General features: G+C 54.7%; 1 protein-coding gene across 9 annotated transcripts; it reads left to right on the plus strand.

Annotated features, from left to right (window-relative positions):
- Positions 1-1,002: 1,002 nt before the first annotated feature.
- CHST1 (carbohydrate sulfotransferase 1) lies at positions 1,003-17,386 on the plus strand. 9 transcript variants are annotated; one of them, XM_053561914.1, is made up of 4 exons: positions 1,003-1,139; positions 13,692-13,782; positions 14,292-14,370; positions 15,293-17,386. In XM_053561914.1, exon 4 carries the CDS (start codon positions 15,335-15,337, stop codon positions 16,568-16,570), a length of 1,236 nt encoding a protein of 411 aa, XP_053417889.1. In that variant the 5' UTR covers positions 1,003-1,139; positions 13,692-13,782; positions 14,292-14,370; positions 15,293-15,334; the 3' UTR covers positions 16,571-17,386. The 9 variants fall into 9 exon arrangements, with proteins under 9 accessions (XP_053417889.1, XP_053417894.1, XP_053417890.1 ...); XM_053561919.1 differs by having other exon boundaries at positions 14,306-14,370; XM_053561915.1 differs by having other exon boundaries at positions 1,012-1,139; positions 13,686-13,782.
- Positions 17,387-18,148: the final 762 nt, after the last annotated feature.

Here is an 18,148-nt window from a genome sequence, read left to right on the forward strand (position 1 = left end):
ATACGGAGGAGCAGCAGTGGCTCCCGAGATCCACCCAGGAGCCCAGAGACAGTCCGGTGGGAAGAGGGTGGGCGGGTTGGAGGGTAGCCTGGAAGACAGTCGGCCAGCAAATCCACTCCAGTGCCCCACTAAGCCCGGCCCTCTCTCAGGAGGGACAACTGGAACAGGGGCAAATGATTCATTTCCACATTGTGAAGTACACAGGCTGGGGAGGAGGATGGGCTGGGGTATGAGTTGGGGTATTGGCACTGAAAGGTGGTTGGCTCCGGTTCTGGGTTCTGGAGTCCCTCGTCGCGCTCTGGCTGGGGAAGAGGTAGAGGACAGCTGGGCCAAGGGCCAGGCTGGGGCTCCGGCCGGACTTGGGGGAGGGGGACGCTCAGGAGAAAGGCTTAAGCGGCTCAGTTAAGCAGCGTCCTCGGAGGATGGAGGCGGGGGGGAGGAGGAAGGCTAAGGGAAATGAAAAGAGGTACTAGTGGCAGCCCTTGCCCTTGCCCGGTGGCCTCCCCGAGCCTGGAGTGGGCGTGGCCTTTCCGGCCGGTGGGTGGGGCTGGCACTGGAGCCGGCCTGCGGAGGGGGCGTCCGGAGCGCTGGCGGCCAGGGCGGCGCGGGGGGCGGAGGGCGTGCGCTGGAGGGGTGGGGAAGAGAAGGGGCGGGCGGCTCGGGGGTGGAGCCGGGACCGCAGCGCCCGCCGCTCGCTCCGCGCTGAAACCGCTGCTGCCACCGCTCCTGCGATCGGCTTGGGAACGCCGGCAGGCGCTCTGTGAGGCTCCGGCGCCTGCGGCTGCTGCTCTCCTCCGGCGCCCGGGGCTGCGGCGCTCTGGGTCCCGGCCCCTGGCCCGGCGTCCCTCGGGTCCCCGCGCCCCAGCCCCGGGTCCCGCGCTCTGCCTGGGAGAACACACTCTGTTGATCGAGCCGGCTCGGGCTCGCGCCCCCGGGCCATGAAAAGGGGCCCGTGAGGGGCGCGCGGAGGCGGAGGAAGAGGAGGGAGGAGGGAGGCCGAGGAGGAGGGCGCGGGAGGCGGAGGATGCCGCCGCCTCTGCCGCCGCTGCCACCCGCGGGCCCCCGGCGAGCCTGACTCCAGACCCGAGGATGGAGCCGGCGCTGGGCGCTGCAGCGGCTCCCGGCGCGCCCCCGACCAGGTATTGGCCGGGCCGGGCGGGCCCGGGGCGGGCGGGAACAGACACTCCGCCGCAGCAGCTGGGAGGGGCGCGGGCGCGGTGGGAGACGCCCCTTCGCCCGGGGACAGACCCTGCTGGCGGTGCGCAGAGAGGTGGTGGTGGCGGGGACAGCAGCATGTTGGGCGCAAGACGGGGCTGCCGGGGCTATTGGCCGGTAAGTGCCGTGATCACCCCAGTCCACCCCGCCCCCACTGGAGGAGGGACGCAAACTTGAGAAGCTCGGCGGCCCCCGAGGCGCCCGGCTCCCCTCCGCTGAGGAGCGCACTTGGGGGTTGCCCAGACTCACCGTCCCACAGCCTGCCCGTCTCGGGGCTGGTGAGGTGCCTTAAGACCCAGAAGTCCCCGCGCTCGCACCAACTTTCCAAACCCAGGCTGCAGCTAGAGGTGGGGGGCCTTCCCCTGTTTCCTTGCTCCCAGCCCTGGCCCAGCACGCGCACCCACCACGCTGCGTGCAATGAGCTCGGTCCCTGTGGGGCCGGAGCGGCTGGATGGTGCAGAGCCCCCCATGGGAAGGCAGAACAGCCCACTAGCTCCTCTCTGGGTGGGAACGGGGAGGAGCCCCTCCCAGGCTCCAGGGACCCAATGCTTGCCTTCATAGCAACGGCCCAGAGTAGCTCTAGCTGAGATTCTAGGAGTTAAAAAGCCAAGCTACCTGAGGAAGGTAAGACCAGAGGGTCCTCCTAGGGTGGCACCTTGGCCTGATTTCAGATGTGCCCCCTCCCTCCATCTGGGGCCTGCCATTTCCCAGGATTAGGCTCTTTGGTTCTGTGCTGGTTTCTTCCTGATGGACTTAAAAACTGCCCCTAAGGTGGTGGGTTCAAACCCGGCCTCGGCCAAAAAAACTGCCCCTAAGTAGGGCTCTCCTAAGAAGGGTCACTCCTAAGGTCCAGGTGCCAGAGGATGGGCTTAGGCCATTGTCAGAGAGGTGGAGGCTGGGACAGGGGAGATAGATGTCCAGTCAAGGACAGAAATTCAGCCCAACATCTTCTGGATGTCTGGCTGGTAGGAGCTGGGGACAGGATTGGGGGCAGGAGGCCGGCACCCTGGCAGGGAAGGTAGCCATGGCTCTAAGCCAGAGCCATGTGAGAGGTGAGCCAGTGGGGGCCAAGGTGCCAGGCACCTACCTTCAGAGGTTCCCCAGCCCCTCCAGGTGAGGCTAGGGTGTTTCAGTACAGATCTTACCTAGGCAGGCGTTTCCAGGCTCCTGCCCTCAGCAGGCAGAGACACTTAACAGGCTTCATGATGACCCTATTTCTTTTTCAAAGTGCTTTCTCCATCATGACTCACACATTGGATTCACCAGGGAGGTATCAAGCTTCCAACCTATTCCATTCTCCTCCCTCCTGGGTCTTTAGGGAGCTGCTGGGTAAAGGAGGGGGTGGATTTGCCCTTGGGCCTCAGACCCCTGGGGGAGCCCAGGAGCCTGGCCCTGTAAGACTTTCATTTTCCTGCTTCTGCCTGTGATCCTGACCAGGAGCAGCCTCAGGCCACTGGTGGTGAGATGTGGAGAGGAGGGGTGCAGGTGAGAGGAAGTATATGCTAATTATCCCCCCCAACTCTGCTGGGTCTTTGAGAGCATGTCCAGCTACCTCCCTCCCCTTTCACTTAACACCCCGCTGGATCCCTCATCTCCAAACAGAAGCATAATCCACCCCTAAAATCCAAATTTCCCTCTTTGCTGAATAGTTGCAATGCTTATGGCCGGAGGTTTCCTCCTTGGCATCTGAAGTCAAGCTCCTCTCACAGACAGCTTCCCCCTCTCTCTGCTATTCGCAGGCCACTGTTTGGAGGAGGAGTGTGACTCCACTTATCCAACCTTCCTGGGCCCCCTGTCTACAGGGCCCTACCTCCCCAGGAAGGGAAATGCTGATACAGGGATGTATGTCAGGCTGCATCACAGGAGGAAGGAGGTGTATGACTTGCTTCACTGGGGGGGTGTCAGGCCTTCACCTGGGGTCAAGTTCATGCCCTCCTGGATTTCCCCTTGCCCCTCTCCCCCCGTCTCCCTCCTTTGCCCACTGTGGATCTCTCTTTACTTTCCCAACTCCACTCTGCATCTGTGTGGGGAGGGAGCATTTGATATTCATAATCTGGTTCAGAGAAGGTCCCGAAGCCCTGAGTCACTGTATGGTTTCCATGGAAACAGACTTGTTCAGAGGACTCGATGTAGCAAGGCTTCGGTGGGGGAGAAAGGAAACATATAGTAAAATCAGGCTCCACAAGTGTGGCGGAGTTGGATCAACTCCCTTTGGTGGGGAAGATGAGGGTGGGCAAAGCTCTGGCCTCCCTTATAGGAGGGGCTGCCTCTCCTACCCACCGAGGTCCCCTCATTGGGAGCTGCTCAGCTGCTCCTGTGGTGACAGGTTGCTGCTTCTCACATGGACCTTCTGGCTAGGCACTAAGGCTTATGGCTACCTGTCAATGACTCAGTTTCCTCCTCCCTAACATGGGGAAAATATGAACCCCTACCTGACAGGGGCATTGTGAAGGTCAAATGTGTTACCATATGGAACACACTTCAAAGAGCGGTGAATATTTAGTGTCACTATTATTAAGTCAGGGTATTGGAAGAAAGTCCCCCAGCATGTTCATTTGGTGCCTTCCCCTATGTCTCAGTAGGTGGTCCTGACATCTAGCTGGGCTGGCCTGTCTCCTGCTTTTCAAAGAGCGTCCCCCTAGCAGCCCTGGTGCACCTCGCCCCTGGGAACCAGCCATCCATTTCTTCCTGCAGAATGTGTGTTTCAGGATGCCACTCCAGGCGTGACGTTAGAGGGCCTTGCTCTTCTTTAGACCCTACCTGCCTAGCAGCCTGGTGGAAACAAATATTCTAAGTCCACATGGACAGGCAGCTTCCTGTCTCAGTCCCCTTGGAATTGATCCCCTTGGAATTGGGACAGAAGGAGAGAGAAGAGGTCCAGGCAAAGAGAAGGGGTTGGGCCGGGCGGGCCATCTTCCCTGAGCCTATAGAGGCTGGTTCATCTGGTTAGAAAAGCGTCTCTCTTGATGATTAGCCAGAAAGGAATTGGGAACAATCCAGAAAACTAAAGACTCTGCCCTGCTCCTCCCCCTAAACTTGAGCCTCTATTGCCCTAGTGTTTCTGACATGCACTTCAAATCTGGATGAACTTGGGGCTCTAGCCTGAGCACCAGCTGATCTGTTGTCCCACGTGCAGGGGCAGGGTGAGGGGCCTACCCCAGTAGTGCCAGCCCCAGCCGCACTGGGGAGTGCAGCCTAGGCAGATTATGGTTGCCAGTGGTGGCTCAGCCTGAGTCCCCCTCACTAGCCTTTCTCTCTCATTGCATCCTCCTCCTCATGTCATACTCCCCTCCTGTACGGTGGGCTTCAGCTCCAAGTTACCTGAAGTCCCTCCTGTTGCAGCCAGCTGTCAGTGCTGCAAAGCATTCCTGTTATCTGTTGGCCCTTCCTTCTATTTTACAGATGGAAAAACCGAGATTCCTGGGGTTTGCTTGTGTGACCAGAACCCAAGCTAGCTGTGGCCTCTCCCTGCTCCACACCAATCCTGGGGATGCTCTTCCTTCTTCCCCAGCTCTCCAGGCAGCCCCAGCTGCTGCCCAGCACATCCCGCCTCCTCTAGCTCTCAGGTTTCTACCAAGGTTCTTCCCCCTAGGTCTCTCTGGACCCCTTTGCTGTTCTCATTGGTGTTCACAACACCTTCCAATTTAATATCCTCTGCAAATTTCATTAACGGACTGTTTACTCCTTCTCTCAGGATCATTAATGAAGATGTTAGATAAGATCTGACCCAGCTCAGGGGTCCTGGCAGCCCCGCCTCCACTACTAGACTTGCTGCCCTTTGGGCCCCTTCCCCTGGGCTTGTCTCCTCCACCAGGGACCCTTGGGACCTGCCCCCTCCTGCTATTAGGCCTCATGACAAGTGCTTAGGGCCAAGTCTGTTTGAATTAATTTTCTAAGATTACTTGAGGCGCTGTATCAAATGCTTTGCTAAAAATCAAGATATATTACCCTGCCTGTGTTGCCTTCATCTACCAGTCTTGTAATTCTATCAAGAAAGCTATCAAGTTTGTCAGGCATGATTTGTTCTTTATAAATCCCCACAGTGCCACGTGGGGCACAGGGTTCCCGCGTTTTCTAAATGTTTAGAGATTCCTTCTTTCTGTTTGTGTCTTGATCAGAGCGGGAAGGCTATGGGCTGGGAATTATTGGGAATGCTGGCAGTGATGAATTCTCAAGGATGGAGAAGGCATGGCTCCTTCTCTTTCCCAGAGTCTCTGCTGGTATCAATGCGTTGTTTAGGACCCACTGAGTCCCTGCAATATGCTGGGGGCCACACGCTGGGTACTGGGGATAGGAGAGAGCTGGAGGGAGGGCCTGAGACTTCAGGGATTCTGCAGGACAGATGAAAACCACAGATAGGTGAGCTGACATTCTCAGTTACCATTAATTGAGAAATTACTACGTACTAGTCACTATGCTAAGAGATTTATGTGCACCATCTCATTTAAGCCCCTCCCTTGCCCTGAGATGGGTGTGACCTCCCCTTACCTGAGTACTTGGGGCTGCCTGGGACCTAGGGTCTGGGTTTCATCCCTTGTTATGCTGATCCTAACCTTTTAAGGTGTGCAGAAAGGGTCTAGAGAACTCAATGGGGTGGTTCAGACATTTTGGGAGGTCAGAGTGGGAAGGGAAGGTAAGCCTTCAGGGGGAGCTTTGGAGAAGTGAGGCCCTCACTTGCTTGTGCACCTCTTAGGTGACCCCCACAGCTTGCATTCAGTTCTCTACTCTGTCAGTTTCGAGCTGTGTGATCAAGTCTTTTAACCTCTCTAAGCCTTGGTCCCTCACCTGTGAAAATGGATACAGATGTAGTCCTTACCCCGCAGGATTGTGGGAGGATCAAATGAAGTGACGTGTGAAAGGTTCATGCCACGGTGCTGGGCTCCCAGTGAGCAGCTGCTGTTACTTTTCACCGTGGAGGTCAATGCTGGGTAGAGACACTTCACTGATTGGCTCCATGCCCCGTGGGTGGAGTGTGGCTCTTCCTTGGGCTTCTCTTCCAGGAGACAGAGGGGTGGCAGGGGGAGCTGTGCTGGCATCCCGGCACAGGGGCATCCTTGGCTCAAGCTGTGGGCTGGCAATAAGCTCTGGGCATAGGGAGCAGGGAGGCCTTATTTGGGCCTTGAGCCCAAGCCCTCTGCCCTGTTCCAGACTATTTCAGGCTAGGTGGTAATGAAGACATTCTCTGGTGTCGTCTTGGCTACATAGGATTTGGGCATTCCTAGGAGCCGTGGTTGTAAAACCACTCAAAACATCCACCTACTTGCCCACCCCAGACCAGAGCTCTGCATGGGGAGCAGAGTGTATTTTGGCTATTGCCTATCAGGTACTGCCGTCCCCGTCTACACTCATTTATGACAATCTTTCTTACTGTCGTTCAGTGGACAGGGAGAACCCTGTGGAAATTGGTGAGATGGCACAGACCCATTGATATGCCAGGGGAACCAGCAGGAAGGGCCATAGGCAGTCCCTGTCTCCACCAGTGACACCCCAGGGGCTGGTCCTCAGAGGTGGTCAATGGTAATGGATGAGTCATTGTTGGTGTTGGAGGGTGAGGTCAAGGCTGGCATCGGTGTGCCCTGGCTCCTGGTGGCCACCTAGTCATGGCACTCCCTGCTCCTCTCCTCTAATCCTGGCCGCACCCTGGACTAGCTGCACATGCTAGACAGGTACCCCCACTTGCCCGAGTCACACTGCTCCTCATTTGTGAGAGGTGGCAATGGCACCTGCCCACGGCAAGTGTCCCCGATGGGAGCCTGCTCTGTCATCTCCTGCAGCCCCCCTCTGTCTTCTGTTGTAGCTTCAAGGCTCAGGTGAGTTCCAGGCTCCCATCCATTTCCCACTCCAGCTCTCAGCCCCATGGGGCCAGCTGGGCCTCATGTGCAGGTGGCCAAGACCAGAGGCTCTGGGATCCAGGGACAGACAGCCTCCTCCCCCAGCCCAGCGGGCAGCAGTTGCCTGTGCTCTAGGCCTGTTGATGTTTTCCCATCCTTGAAGCAGGGAGGATGGGCCGCAGTCCGGGTATCCAGGAGGTGGGGCCTCTGTACTCTTCCCACTGTAGCTGTGGTTGCTGGGTGGGTAGTGGGGGGACAGGAAACCTGGGCTTTTCTGCCCAGTGTCGGGGCAGAAGAGTCCCGTCTTCCTGCAGGCCAGGCTGTGGTAGGACCAGCCTGAGACAGGGAACCAGGGCCTTCTGACTCATCCCTCCCCTGAGAGGAGCCCGGCACACTGGGGCCTTGTGCTGTGGCCAGGAGGTCAGTCACTCTCCCCACAGCTGGGGAAAACTTTCCTCCTGGGTCAGCCTGGGATGCTCCCCCACCCCCACCTGGCTGGGCCCAGGGCAGGACTGGGAGCTGCTCCTGTAACCCTGTGCCAGGTCTCTGCAGCTGGAACAGTGAGGGTCCCAGCCAGGGAAAGAGGCTGTTGCATCTGTTTCAACTTTTAAACCAGGCCAGTGTGCTTTTTTAACTTTTTTAGTATAGCCCCTAAAAGTCATGCTCATGGTTCTTATTTAATGAGCGCCTGCTCTGTGCTCAGTTCTGCGTTAAACCATGGGAGTCCCTTGGCTTTGTAAAGTCCCAAGGGCTTTCACAGATCCTTGAAAGATTCTGTGATCTCCCTTCTCATTTCATATATAAGGACAAATTGAGGCCAGCAGAGGTTAAATGCCTTCTTTAAGGTCTCATAGCTACAAAGCAAAAGCAGCAGCATTCAAATGCCCTATACAGGTGGGGGTCCAGACTGCCTTTCTGAATGTCGGTGGGTAACTTCCCAAGGAGGCTCGAAGTACCCGTATGTGTTACATGTGGACATGGGAGTGATCTGCTATGGAGATTCGGGACCTCATAAGAGGCAGACAGGCAGCTCTGGTGATGGTGAAAAGTCAGTGGACCAGTCACTCTCTGGGTGCTTGCCTTGGAACCCATGACTGTGAGAATGTGTCCCCACTAGGGTGCCAAAGTATGTAGTGGCTTTGCCTACATACTGGGGGCCCATAGATGGGTTGCAGAGCCCAGGAACACTAGGGATTGTACACAAACACCATGTTTATGTTGGTGCATGGTTTGGGAAGAAGGTCCAAAGACCTTACAGTGTTTCATGTTGAGGTGGGTACAACCCCAGAGAGAAGCACTGGTCCTGCCAATCTCCCCTGACCTGACCCAGACCACAGAGGCTGAGTCCAGACCCCATCAGATCACCCCCCTGGATGACAGGCTGGCTGAATTGTATGTTACCATACCGCCCACATTGAAGGATGCTCTAGGATCAAGCCCTGTGAAACTTGTCTTTGGGGACATGGCTCACGGTGGTACACATGCAGTCTCTGTAGGAGACCTCTCAGGAAAAATCTTGCACTAGATTCAGTGTCAGGAATAACCATACCACTCTTGAGCAAATGCTTTAATCTTTATCTCAGGGGTCCTGTGAAATGTGTAAATGAAATACTTTTTTCCCACTGGCTGCCAGGGAGTTCTGACCCATATGAGTAGTCTACAAATGGCCTGACCCTTGTACACTGACTTAGCCTCTGGTTCTTTCAGATTTTATACTCCTGTTTTCCCCTTGCCTCATTTTCATCACCTCATTTTCCTGAGGGGGAAAAAAACAACACCTTGTCGTTTAATGTGTTTTAGCCTTAACGAAACAAACGTCTATGGTGGCTGAGTACCGGCTACACCGGAGCCAGGGACTAAGCATTTCCTCTCTGCAGTCTCCATCCTAGAGGTCTATTTGCCAGCTCCTCTCTGCCTTCCCAGTTCACTTGCCCCTTGCTCTAGTTCTTGGGACCACAGAGCCTTAGGGCTTCTCCATCCTGGTTCACTCTGGGCAGAAATATGATACTCAGGGTTTGTTTTTATTATTATTTTTTTCTCTCTGATTTTCTTCCTCCTCCTCCATGATTTCACAAAACTTTTTAGGGAGAAAAGGCTGGGAGAGGAGTCATTTCTCTAGCTCAGGCCTTAGCTGCTTGTACAGCCTCAGGTCCCCTTTGAAGCCTGGCTCTTCTCTGCTCCTGCTCTGTCTCAGTAGTCCCCTGCTGACTTTTGTCCTTACTGGCCCACCTGAGCAGAGAGCCATTCTGGTAGAAAAGCAATGACTTCAACCCTGGAGCCTTGGAAATGCAGGAGGCGGGGGTTGGCTGGCAGTGCCCTGGGGAGGGATGGGATGGGAGGCACTGTGCAGTGTGAGGGCTGATGTTCAGAGCCCCACCCTGTCATCAGTCACCTCTCTAGTGGTGGCTTCACTCTGTCCCAAAAGTTAATAAACTCAAACTGAGTAAAAAAATTCAGTGTAAGCTGTGTCTTCCTCCTACCTGGTCTCCTAAGCTCCCCTTCCTTCTGGGGCAGCTACGGTTACCAGTTCAGTGCAGATTCTTGCAGTGGTTGGTTATGCATATATACAAATATGTACGTATATCCTCTTTAAAAATCAGAAATGGTGACATACTATTGCACACGTGTTTCCTGGCTCTGGTTTTTGGTTTTTTGGAGACAGGGTCTCTCTCTGTTGCTCAGATGAGAGTACAGTGGCATCATCATAGCTCATAGCAGCCTCAAATGATCCTCTTGTCTCAGCCTCCCGTGTAGGTGGGGCTACATAGGTGCCCCACCATGCCTACCTAATATTTTATTTTTTGTGAAGATCGGGTCTTATGTTGCCCAGACCGATCTTGAATGCTTAGCCTTCATCAATCCTCCTCTCTCAGCCTCCCAAAGTGCTAGGATTACAGGTATGAGTCACTGTGCCTGGCCCTTAGGTTTTTGTTTGTTTGTTGTTTTACTTAATAATATATATTGGGTAGTTGTTCCATGTCAGCATATGTGTATCAGTGGAGCCTTCTCTGATAGAGTCAGTTGAAAAGAAAATCCCAGGGTAGTGGGGGAATGCTAATGATGAAGGGGTTAAGCATCCAGGGAAGGGAAGGGGTGCCCATGTGTGGGCTACTGGAAGTCCAGGAAACTTCTCAATTGCATGTGTCAAATCGTGGACACGAATGGAATTTTCTGGGAAGAGGATTGCAGTTCCTAAGGGGTCTATGGTCCAGAAAAGATAAAGAGCTGCCATTCTGGGTTTCATGGGATTTCTTCAAAGCAGGAGGTGGGGGCCTAACTTAGCAGAGGGCAGAGCCCGTGGGTTTGGGGCCCTCTGGGACAGCCATAGCTCAGGCTAAGTTGAGGTCAGTGATGCCCAGCCCTAGTATCTTCTTAGAGGATGCTTGGGCTTTTTCTACTCCCAGTGGAGGGTCCCCCTGTCTGCCATGAAGCGAGGGTGGCCCCAGCTGACCCTGAGTGGAATACAGGGCCTTTCTGGATTTGGAAAACCCCAGCCGTCAGACCTTCGAGGCCCTCCAGTCACTTAATCTATGGGATAACTGAGGCACAGAGAGGCTGAGGGTGAGTCCAAGGGCCACCCAGCTAGGGAAAGGCAGGAGCTGTGGGCTGTTCATCTGTGACATTCAGTTCTGTATTCCTTCCCTGCTAGAGTGGAATTGGAGAGGGAGAAGGGGCCGCTGCCCTGGGGAGGGGTGGTGGTGCGGCAGCCTGTTGCTGCTTGCCTCTTCGTGTGCAGCTGAGGAAGTGGGGGGTGCGCAGAACAGAGGCCGCAGCCAGGGTGGGCGTGCCATCATCACTTCTCACTGCATCCTGCAACATTACCTCCCGCTGGCTGCATCCTCTTGAGTCTGCAGCCAACAGCCCAAGAATTCTCAACACAGCCGGCACCGGACTAGGTGGCTGCACTACAGGATATGGCCACTAGAGGGCAGCAGGAAAGCCATAGGGGTGGCTGGGCTTGCAAAAGGGGTGTGTGTGTGTGTGTTGTGGGGGGTGTAAAAAGGGAGTCAGACCCTGTGGACTCTGGGATCATTGTTTTGAGGCACTTCCCCAAGACAAAAACCAAACCAGACATTTTATGATGATGATATTAACGAACATGTGTATTGAGTGCTTACCCTATGCCAGGCACTCTGTTAGCTAATTAGCTCTCATAACAGCTTTGTTATAATTATCCCATTTTGCAGGTGCAAAAACAGAGACCAGGAAAGATTAAGTAATCTAGCCAAGGTCTCACTGCTAGTAAGTGGTTGATCTGGGAGCACTGGGGCTGGTGCCAGAGCTGTGTCATGTCTACACTCCTGGCATCGACTGTTTTAAGTCCTTTGGTTCTTACCACCATGTCTAAGGTTATACACACTTTGGAGAAACTGAGGCTTAGAGATAGCTTGTAAATCACACAGGTCCATACAGCTGCTGAGTGACACATCCGTCAGCGTGGTTCAGGGCTCGAGCTCTCAGCTGTGAATCACAGTTCTAGAGTGTAGAGTTGTTCTCTGCTTCCACTCTGTGCCTAAAACTGAGGTTGAATGATAGTGAATGCTGAGCTTTCTGCTTTGAGTGAGTGTTCATTAGCTCCCTTGCCTTCTACCAGAAATGATCAATTCTGGGCTCCTGTGTCCAAGGTTTGCTTGGGTTTTGACTAACCAGAGGTGGGAGGAGGCCATGCCAGGGGCTTCTAGGAGGCTTGGAGGATCAGAACTTTGAGAAGTCTTTTTGTAGTGGCCAAGGCTACCTTGGGAACAACAGGATCTGGCCCCAAGGCCTCTGGTTTCCAGGGCAGATGCCTCTAGCATACCAAGCAAGCTTGGCCAGTCCTGGGCCTGGCTCTGCCAGGCTGGCAGGAGAGAAGGGAGTATTTCTAGAAGGTCCTCACTTCCCCTATCTTCCTGTTCCCATGCCCTGGCTTTGCCCTCTCAGGGACTGGCAGGGATGGTCTGTGGCTGGGCCTTCAAACATGTTCTCCTTCTTGATATTGAGGCTGTACCCAGTGAAGCTGAGTCTCACTGTCTTAGGGATATGTAACATTGAGCTGCCCCAGTTACTTCTGATTTATTGGCAAAGCAGCAGCTTCTCTTCTTGGCCTAAACTTTCTCTGGGGGGAGGGGCAGAGACTTCCCCGCCAAGATGGCAAGATGCTCCTCTTTAAAGAAAACTCTGGGGTGAATTCTGGTTTTGGAATGGAATCCTTGAATTAAGTGAGACTCTTTAAGGGTTCTATTTCCAGGCTTGGTGGGGATCAAAGAGGGTAGAACATAAGTGGAAACAGGGAATGAATCAGGAAAGAGTATTTGAACATGGACTTCATAGCACATTGCCTGGGCTGGAACCTACCTCTACACCTCATTAGGGGTGTGAGCTTGGAGACATTATTGAACCTTGAGGAGCCTCAGCATCCTCATCTGTAAAATGGGGTTGTGAGAGTGTCAGCCTCAAAGAGTTGGCAGGGGAGTGAGATGAGCTAATGCCTACACCTGGGAGGAACACTCTGAATGTCCAGCAAGTGCTTGCTTGCTCTCATGTTACTTTACTCAGAGTGCCTAGAACAGTGCCTGGAAACTGGACATCTCATGGATGTCTGTGAATAACCACAAAGGAAGTGCCTCCAAGTGGAAAGGCACTGCTGCTAGAGAATGGACTCCTAAATAACACAGACAATGCCCGGCACTACTATTGATGGCAATTTCCTCTTTGTTTAAGGGCATTCCCATTTGTCTTATGGCACTTGGGCAAAGCCAGTCTGCAATTTTTAGGGGACTAAGGTTTAGAGCAGAGAAGCCTTCTCCCTGGGTTCCTGGGCCAGCCCCCGGGATGGAGGCCAGGTGTTAGGTTAGGGTTGTGGTTTTTCTCTGATCACATTTAGAAGTTCCTAAGAATCTAGACTGTGCCCCTTTCCCTATTTACTGACATTTGATGATCTGGTACCCATTCCTACAGATAAAAAGGGGAATTTCCTATTAAAACAGGTCTGAATTTCTCTGTCTGAAAAATGGGAGTGAGGACGCTGACCTCTTAGAGGGGGTTATTGGGAAGAACATGGTGCTAGAAGTTGGGTGAGGAGCCAGGCAGCGTTGCAAGTTTGGGAAAGGATGATCCACTCACCCTGTCTCCAGTGGAGTCACACCAAACAGAAGGTGTGAGAAGGACATTCAGAAAGCACGAGTTCACTCTATCAGCCAGGAACCAACAGGTCAACAAGAGCAGACAGTAAAGGGAGAGAACATGCTTAAGTCTCAGAGTTGTCTGCCTGCCCCCTTCTAGTGCTTGGTTTCCATCTTGCTCATGCACAGGTGGGCTGGGGACAGGAATCAGGTGCAAGTTGAAGGCCAAATATGTTTAAGCTAGAGGAACAGAAAGTCAAATCTCCTTAGAGGGAAAGAACCTGGGCTTTGGGGGAGCTGCCAGATTGGGGTTAAGCCAGGCCCATTATTCCACCTCTGTGCCTCGGCCTTCTCACCTATGAAATGAGCTGACACCGCTTCCACCTGATGTTCTTGTGAGGAGGAAAGGAGCTGGCACAGGTAGAGGGAAGTGCTCAGTAGATTCTCACTGAGTTAATGCTGCCATTGTGGTGTTTTAACTCCAACATGCCTGCAGCACCAAGGTCAGGAATGCTCCCTGGTCCACTTTTGCTTTGAGTTTCAGGTAGCTGGTCTCCTGCCTTCCTTGTGGTTGGAAGAAGGATCCCTCTGCCCAGCTGTCCCCTTGGAGCTGACTTTTCAACCGGAGGCCTGGGGTGAGCTCTTCTGCCCTTGCTGACTTCTGCTATCCCTCCCTCCCACCCAAGAATCTCTGAACCTTTCCATTTTAAAGGGTCAGGGTAGTTTCACCAATTTAAACTGCAGAACAGTCTGGGCCATGCTCTGGGCCAGGTTGCCTACCTGGGGCACTAGCTCTTGTTGAGGTAGGAATGCAGGCATGCCAGCCTCCTTGTCCACTGGTCCAGTGAGAGCAGAGGGACTGTGACTTATTAGGAGGACGTGGGTAAGGAAGGTGAAGGGAGTGGGATGTATGCAGTGCAGGACTCAGAGGGTGAGACCTCGGGGATCAGAGATGGAACTGGATTGGTTGGGACTCTGAGTCAGTGAGAGATCTGGAAAAGCAGGTGGGGCCCTCATGGCCTGGCCCGGGGGGTGGGGGGGCAGACTGGGTCACAGGATACAGGGATAAGAAGGGTGGGGATAGGGGCACTGGGAGCCTACCCCGCCCCACCTGTGTACCCCTCTTCTCCCTGACTCCTTGTAGTCTGCTGGTCACAGGACTGCAGCTCGACCTGGAGACACTGGCAGCTGTGGACTCCCCAGCTTGGAGAAGCCCCTCTTTGGTAAGTGGTCGAGCCCTCCTTCATTGCCTCTGGGAGCAGCCTCAGCCCTCTCTCAGGACCTCGGAGCTGAGCTGGGTTCTCCTGGGGACACTTGCAAGACGCTCAGGTTGGCTCCTTGCCCTGGACCCATGGCATGCCCTTCCCTTTCCCTGGCTTCCCATGGTCCCTCCACAGACCCCGTTCTGTGGCCAGAGGGGCTAAGGGTGAAGGCCTTTGAGGACTGGCTTGGAGGAACCAGGTCCCCTTTTCCCTATCTGCAGGCCAGTGCACTCTGTGTATGTGGGAGTCTTCTGGGCCCGAGGCCTGGACCCTTGCTCCCAGCGGCCAGGAATAAACTCCGGTCCTGGAAGGGAGGCTTCTGCACCCCTGTCTCTGCTTCAGAGACTCTTAGAGACTCCAGGAGCCCCAGAAGTCCACATCTGGACCAAGTTGGAGAGGACTTGGCACGGTTGTCTACCTTTCCGGCCCTGCTGGTAGCTCACCGACTGACCATGTGCAGGGGCCAGAAGGAGGCACCTAACATGAGCTCTTCTTCTCCCTAGGGGTGGGCAGAGGACAGAGGAAAGGTGACCACCTGGGGAACTGGGCACTAGCTCACGGGGCTGCAAGCTGCTGGCAGGGGTAGTGGGCAGTGGGGGACATAGCTTGACGCCAGAGCATCCCCTTAGTGTGGGAATTGGAGGAGTGTGGCTTTTGTCCAGTGGGGCTCTGGACTCATCTACAGGTTAAATCCTGGGTGCCAGGAGTGTTTTGTTAGCTCCCTGAAGCTCCCAGGAGTCCGCTGAGAGTGGTGAAGTCTGGTGTAGAAGCTGCTTAGGTCTTCTGGGTGCATGTGTGAGCACTGGGCAGGGAGCAGGGAAGAGATAGCTCTTCCAGGGGAGCAAGGCAGAGCTAGGCACCTGACCTTGGCCTTTGCCCACAGACCTGGAGCCGTGGAGCAGCAGCCCCATGACGGTGCCCAGCCATGCAATGTTCCTGGAAGGCTGTCCTCCTCCTTGCCCTGGCCTCCATCGCCATCCAGTACACGGCCATTCGCACCTTCACTGCCAAGTCCTTCCATACCTGCCCGGGACTGGCCGAGGTTGGGCTGGCCGAGCGGCTGTGCGAGGAGGGCCCCACCTTTGCCTACAACCTGTCCCGCAAAACCCACATCCTCATCCTGGCCACCACACGCAGCGGCTCCTCCTTCGTGGGCCAGCTGTTCAACCAACACCTGGACGTCTTCTACCTGTTTGAGCCCCTTTACCACGTCCAGAACACGCTCATCCCCCGCTTCACCCAGGGCAAGAGCCCGGCCGACCGGCGGGTCATGCTGGGTGCCAGCCGCGACCTCCTGCGGAGCCTGTATGACTGTGACCTCTACTTCCTGGAGAACTATATCAAGCCTCCGCCGGTCAACCACACCACGGACAGGGTCTTCCGCCGAGGGGCCAGCAGGGTCCTCTGCTCCCGGCCTGTGTGTGACCCTCCAGGGTCCGCTGACCTGGTCTTGGAAGAGGGAGACTGCGTGCGCAAGTGCGGCCTACTGAACCTGACCGTGGCTGCCGAGGCCTGCCGTGAGCGCAGCCACGTAGCCATCAAGACAGTGAGGGTGCCCGAGGTTAATGACTTGCGGGCTCTGGTGGAAGATCCTCGGTTAAACCTCAAAGTCATCCAGCTGGTCCGAGACCCTCGGGGCATTCTGGCTTCACGCAGTGAGACCTTCCGCGACACCTACCGGCTCTGGAGGCTCTGGTATGGCACCGGGAGAAAACCCTACAACTTGGATGTGACGCAGCTGACCACAGTGTGTGAGGACTTCTCAAACTCCGTGTCCACCGGCCTCACGCGGCCCCCGTGGCTCAAGGGCAAGTACATGTTAGTGCGCTATGAGGACCTGGCCCGGAACCCCATGAAGAAGACCGAGGAGATCTACGGGTTCCTGGGCATCCCCCTGGACAGCCACGTGGCTCGCTGGATCCAGAACAACACGAGGGGCGACCCCACCCTGGGCAAGCACAAATACGGCACGGTGAGAAACTCGGCCGCCACTGCCGAGAAGTGGCGCTTCCGCCTCTCCTACGACATTGTGGCCTTTGCCCAGAATGCCTGTCAGCAGGTGCTGGCCCAGCTGGGCTACAAGATGGCCAGCTCGGAGGAGGAGCTGAAGAACCCCTCGGTCAGCCTGGTGGAGGAGCGGGACTTCCGCCCGTTCTCATGACGCGGGCGCCGTGGGCAGTGTGGGAGGCACTTGGTGTCGGTTTTGATAAAATGGACCATTTTTAATTGTTGCCTTATCCCCCCCGCCGTGTCCACCCGTCTCTGTGTCCTCCTGCCCCCTGCCCACCCCACTTCCTTCTGCCTCTTTTTGTCTCTGAAATTTGCACTACGTCTTGGACGGGAATCACTGGGGCAGAGGGTGTGGGAAGTGGGGTATGGGCCCCACCCCACCCCTTTCAGACACATGGACGTTGGGTCTCCACGTGGACGGTGACAATGTTTACAAGCACCACACTCACACATTCACACACACGCACATGGCCCACGAGGAGAGGCCACACAGCTTCTCCAGAGCTTTGAATGGATGAGTGGTCGGGTATTGTAGTTTCTGCACTGTCTTATTCCTTACACAAGGTAAGAAGATCTGAACAAAAGGACCACTTCTCTCTAATTTATGAATGGTGTCCATCCCTTCTGCATTCTTGCTTCCTGCCCTGACCACCGTGACCCCCCTTAGAGCAGAGAAACTGCCCCCTCCTGCCCGCCCTTGCCTGTCGGTGAGCAGGTTTTTACTGTGAGGTGAACGTGGACCTTGTTTATTTTTTCCAATCTGTGGTGATGCTGTCTGTCTGTCTGAGTCTTGTGGCTGCCCCCGGACCAGTGATGACTGATGAATCTTACGAATTTCTGATTGATCTTGGGGTCCATCTGTGATATTTCTTTGTGCCAAAAAGAAAAAACAAAAGAGTGGATCAGTTTGCTAAATGAACATTGAAATGCTTTATCTGTGTTTTCTGTAAATAAAAGAGTGCAATAATCTCTAGTGTGGTTGTGGGACATTCCAGACAGGCAAGAGCAGGGCCTGGTGGGGTCTGGGTGCTCTGGGGAGGACAGTGAGGAGGTGGGAATGAAGTGCAAGCCTGCTTTCCAGAACTCTCATTACCCTCAATACCAAGTTCAGGGTTTGATTTTCCTTCAGGCAGTTGAGAGTAAGTACCTCACAGCCAGGGGTGATGTTCAGAGTCTTCTTCCATAAGTGGTATGGCTTGCTGAGTCAGAATGGCCAGAGCTAAGGATGAGATCCCGGGACCCCTTGTGTGCCAGATGTTGCACTTTTAGTTGGTGGGTCTGATACCAGGATAGCTGGGGAAGGCGAACATTCAAGAGGGGTGGTGGTGGCTCTAGGCAGTGGCTGTTTATCAAGTGCCTGGAAGTATTTTACTGTTTTAACAACTGGTACAGGTTTATTGGTGTCGTCACTGGCAGAATATCTCCTGTGTTTACTTACCTTCCCCACCTTGGCAATCTACGGGGCTCTTCCAGGAAGCTTCCCCAGCTCTTATTCCAAGAAAATAGCTGGTCACAGCTTTGTTGTCCTGGGACACTGGGTTACCTGGTGATTAGGCAGCCCTGGCAGTCCTGGGCAATCAGAACTCAGTCCTGGGCTATGTTTATATATGGCAGGAGATGTAGAATCAGCAGTAACACTAACATATCACTGCAGCTTAATCAAAGCAGGCTATTTCCTTTTTTTAGAAAAAAATTTGTTTATTGTGGTAAAATACACATAAAATTTACC

The sequence above is a fragment of the Nycticebus coucang genome, chromosome 14 (genome assembly GCF_027406575.1).
Source record: "Nycticebus coucang isolate mNycCou1 chromosome 14, mNycCou1.pri, whole genome shotgun sequence".
NCBI classification, from domain to species: Eukaryota; Metazoa; Chordata; class Mammalia; order Primates; family Lorisidae; genus Nycticebus; species Nycticebus coucang.